This window comes from Rutidosis leptorrhynchoides, chromosome 10 (assembly GCF_046630445.1).
Source record: "Rutidosis leptorrhynchoides isolate AG116_Rl617_1_P2 chromosome 10, CSIRO_AGI_Rlap_v1, whole genome shotgun sequence".
Lineage (NCBI taxonomy): Eukaryota > Viridiplantae > Streptophyta > Magnoliopsida > Asterales > Asteraceae > Rutidosis > Rutidosis leptorrhynchoides.
In genome coordinates this window covers 335,363,734-335,368,195 of record NC_092342.1, presented here as the reverse complement: position 1 = coordinate 335,368,195, position 4,462 = coordinate 335,363,734, and the positions used below count along the sequence as shown (strand labels likewise).

At 45.3% G+C, this 4,462-nt stretch overlaps 1 protein-coding gene across 1 annotated transcript; it reads right to left on the bottom strand.

Moving 5' to 3' along the window:
- Positions 1–268: 268 nt before the first annotated feature.
- On the bottom strand, positions 269–1,657 carry LOC139871386 (uncharacterized). Its single transcript, XM_071859102.1, has 3 exons — positions 1,312–1,657; positions 896–1,206; positions 269–424 (listed from the first exon to the last, which is right to left on the bottom strand). Exons 1-3 carry the CDS (start codon positions 1,655–1,657, stop codon positions 269–271), a joined length of 813 nt encoding a protein of 270 aa, XP_071715203.1.
- Positions 1,658–4,462: the final 2,805 nt, after the last annotated feature.

Below are 4,462 nucleotides of genomic sequence, written 5' to 3'. Positions count from 1 at the left end.
CCTTTCCGTGATCTGCAATAAGGACCGAGCTGACAGCTTCTTTGGATGCCGCAAGGTATAGCGTAAGCGTTTCACCTGATATTGGCGCAGTGAGTGTTGGCAATTCAGCAAGCACCTTCTTCATCTCTTGAAAAGCTGATTCTGCTTCATGAGTACATACAAAGTCTTTTTTCTTTAAACAATTCTTCATAGTATTGAAGAATTGTAACTGCCGTTCCGCGGCTTTTGACAAGAACCGCGTGATCGCCGCGAGCTTCTCGGTTAGACTCTACACATCCTTCTTTGTCCTTGGAGATGGCAAACTATCAATGGCTTCGATCTTTTTCAGATTCGCTTTGATTCCCCGCACCGTCACCACATGACCTAGAAACTTGCCTTCCTCTTCCCCGAAGCTACACTTGAGCGGGCTAAGTTTCATGTTGATCTTGCGCAAAGATGCAAATATTTCTAGGATGTCTGCGAGCATTTCTTCTTCAGTGTTGCTCTTAATTACGAAGTCATCAACATATGCTTCAAGATTTCTGCCAATTTGGTGCTTGAAAGCTGCATCGATTACGTGCTGATAGGTAGCGCCTGCGTTTTTTAGTCCGAAGGGAATTTTTGTATAATAGTAGATGCCCTGCGGCGTATGAAAAGCGGTTTTGTCCTCATCTCCTGCGGCCATGAGGATTTGGTGATAACCCTTGTACGCATCCAAAAAACATTTGTACCGAAAACTTGATAATTATTCTACCTTCCAGTCAATCTCCGGGAGAGGGTAGTTATCTTTAGGACACGCTTTATTAATGTCCTTAAAATCGACACACATCCGCCAGTTACCGTCAGCCTTTTTTACCAACACAGGATTAGCAACCCATGTCTGGTACCGTACTTCCCGCTGGATGTTTGGTCTGACCAGGTTATCAACTTCTGCGCATAACCAATCACTGCGTTCAAGGGCCATGTGCCATTTCTTTTGCCTAACAGGCGTGAGTGATGGGTTAACATTTAACTTATGTTCCGCAATAGCCCGCGAAACCCCAGTCATATCTGATTCTTGCCATGCGAAGACATCTGCGTTAGCTAACAAGATACCGTGCAACTTAGCTTTAGTTTCGGTTGATAAGCCTGCGCCAATTTTGATTCGCTTGTTAGGTTGCAAGCAATTAGCTATGACTGCATTGCTTTTAAGTTGCTCGCCTATGCTGGGAATGTCTACAGGCACAACTGAACCACATAACTTGGATGTTTAATGCGACACAATTGTGGCAATTCCTCCCATGGTAGGAAACTTAATCAAGCTATGCACCACTGAGGGTATAATGTTAAAACGTCGTATGAAATTTCTCCCCAGAAGCGCATTGTAACGTGAAGTCGAACGAACCACATAGAAGTCGATTAACTCGCTTCTAGATAACTGCGGATTCTTGTCATCCGCAAGCAATACTACAAGCTCTATGCGGCCTAGCGGCCATGAGCTTTCCCCAGAAAATCCTGATAGCACAATATCGGGCTGGCGCAACCGCGCCTTGACTTCTGCGGGAAGAAAACGATAGCAGTGCTCGTACATAATGTCGACACTGCTTCCGGTATCAACATGCATACGTTTAATCTGTATTCCGCGATTAGGAATACGACACTTGATGATAATAGGCTCATTGACTGTGTTAATCGACATGACAGGAGGGAATGAAATTGGGATGTGTTCCCAATCTTGGTAATCACTGTATTTTCTTCGCTGACCAACTTTCTCTGCGTCAACCAAATTGATGGTTAAATCGGCGTTTTTAGCTTTATCTGTTTTTTGCCATGCAAATTTTTGGCTTTTGAACCTTCTTCCGCAGCTTTTCCCTTATCTTTCTTTGGTGGCTTTAGGTGATCTAACTTTCCTGCGCACAGCGCTTCCAGCACCCATTCCATTAAGTTTTTACACCGATTGGTGTCATGGCCGTGATCATCATGGAACTCGCAGTACTTCATTTTATCCCGCTTACCAAATTCTGTCAGCGGAGTTGGAACCGCAAAGGTTGCACACACCGGTTCGGTGGCCAAAATCTCTTTTGGTGTTTTAGACAGGCTTTTGAGTAGCGCATAGTCCTGATTATTAATGCCGCGCTGATTATTGTTTCGGAAATTACCACCTGCTCGCCCCTTATCACTTCTTATAGTACCACCACTAGGATATCTTCCGCGAGAACTATTACCGCGGCTTAGATCGCGAGAACGATCATCATCATCTTTCCTCTCATTGCGTGAGCTAGCCGTGGGAATATCATTATCTTCACCACTTGGCATATAATCGTGGCATTCATTAAGTGCTTCAGCATAAGTTGTTGGCACCGTATGGCGCAGACGCCTTACCAGCGTTGGATGACGCTCTGTACTTATACCATGTATTAGCCCAGAAATATTAAGTGCTTCAGCATAAGTTGTTGGCACCGTATGGCGCAGATGCCTTACCAGCGTTGGATGATGCTCTGTACTTATACCATGTATTAGCCCAGAAATCTGCTGCTCTGGCTTTAGGTCTGGTATGCCCAAGCACTCATTAGTATATCTCGTGAGAAATTCACCCAAAGATTCCTTGGGTTTCTGTACAATATCATGACATTCAATATCAGTGCGCTTGCACGGTCTCTGATTTTGATACTGCATCAAAAACTTTGTTCGCAAATCCATGAACCCGGATATACTATCGGCTGGTAGCTTGTTGAACCATTCGCGTGAAATGCCCTGCAGTGTCATGGGAAATATCTGACATGCAACTGGGTCCACCCATCCCTGGGTGCGCATTGCGCCTTCAAACCGCTGTAAGAAATCATCTGGATCAGTCAAGCCATTATAGGTACCCAGCATGTGGGGTATCTTTGGCACTGATGGAAATGGATATGCAGTTATATGCGGAGGAAACTTATCAAAAGTAGTTGGTAGCTCAAAAGGTGGTTTAACAGGGTCACCTTTGAGCCCTGCGAAGAAACGCTTCATCATGTCCTGAACAAAGTCAGGTTGTGAAAATAAGTGAACCATGTCAGGGGGTGCAGCCTGCATGAACTGCCCCGCAAGGTTCGCCTGCTCCTGAATGTTTTGCCAAGATTGCCCTGGCGTCTGCACATATGGCCAAGGCTACTGTATTGGTAAAGATGGGAGCCTCGACGGCGCAGAGTATACGGGTTGATGAAAAGGAGCCGACACCTGCAGAGCAGATGTCTGCGAGACATGCGGGTATGCTGCTAAAAGACCTACTGTATGCGCAGTGCTTTGTTGTTCTGCAGTTAGCGGTGTCCAATGCGAGCTTGCATCTGGAATGACACCGAATCCCCAACTATTAAGCAACGCCTGCGCATCCGCAGGGGTTAGAAACTGTGAAACTGGATGCGGCGGCTGCCAAGGCTGCAACGGTGTAAGCGATGAATTTTGCTAACCACTCTGCGTTTGCAGAGGGATTGAAACCGTAGTACTGTAAATAGGCATCTAGCCGCAAAATACTACATGCGGCCCCACAGTTTCTCTGCCAGCGCCTACGGAGATAACCCTTGGATCCACTGCGGAAAAATCTAACCGTGTAGTTGTAACCGGCGAGTTTTCCCTTGGTGGTGTTATTCCATCCGGGTATATCGGCTTATACCTCTGAAAAGGTTCGTCGGCCATAGGTGGAGGGTAAGGCGTGATTCCTGCCCCCATAGTCATAGCTTACGTCTGCTGATTAACAGACGGCGTGTTCTGATTATCAGTTTGAGTTCGTTCCGATGATTCCCCGGAAGTCATGATTCTGTTAAAGAAACAAAAAATTCAAAAATTTTGTGAGTAACGAGCCTTATAATTCAAAACTTTTAAAAGAAAAACCATTAAACACATCTTGAATTAATTCGCCTCTCAACGAGAGCACCACTTGATCATGCGTATATTTCCCAAAGGTCAATACACACGTTCAGTACATTTAAAAAGGTTTAAGGATCTTAGAACTTAGCTCTCCGGTCCGGCTACCGTGAATAACCCTGGCTGACATGATGATGTCGGCAGGGTGGCTTAGTGATTAAGTCCACCTTCGATGATGGTCGTCAATCGTAAGGCCCCAAGTAAGGTTGTAGGTAACAGTCGTAAGAGAACTAACATGTTAACCCTAGAAGATGAATGATGGTGATAATTGATACGTAAGATGTGTTTTGTGTGATGATTACGTAACGTGGTTCGTGGTGGAATGACAATTAGGGTTAGTATATATAGGCAAACCCTAATTCTAGAATCATCCAAGATGGTGATAATCCTTTCCATAACAAACTCCCTTGAATCCCGGATTTAATTACGGAAAGTATATTATCGAACTTGGTCAATAAGTAACCGCCATTCTGAGGACAATGTAATGCACTACCGCATACCGCATAGAGTCCAGGCGCATGCGCCTACCAGGGCGAATGGCCTGTTTACGCTTAGCATGCGTTTGCGGGTCGCGGTATCATTAGTAGGTAGGTGATAACTGCTGATT

What these genes read in the sequence shown, in the direction of transcription:
- LOC139871386 (XM_071859102.1), bottom strand. Translation starts at nt 1,657, where the DNA reads ATGTCGATTAACACAGTCAATGAGCCTATTATCATCAAGTGTCGTATT. An exon ending in GGGGAGAAATTTCATACGAC is followed by an intron (nt 1,207 to 1,311) that starts GTTTTAACATTA and finishes TATGTGGTTCAG; the next exon opens with TTGTGCCTGTAGACATTCCC. An exon ending in GCGCAGAAGTTGATAACCTG is followed by an intron (nt 425 to 895) that starts GTCAGACCAAAC and finishes TCTTTGCGCAAG; the next exon opens with ATCAACATGAAACTTAGCCC.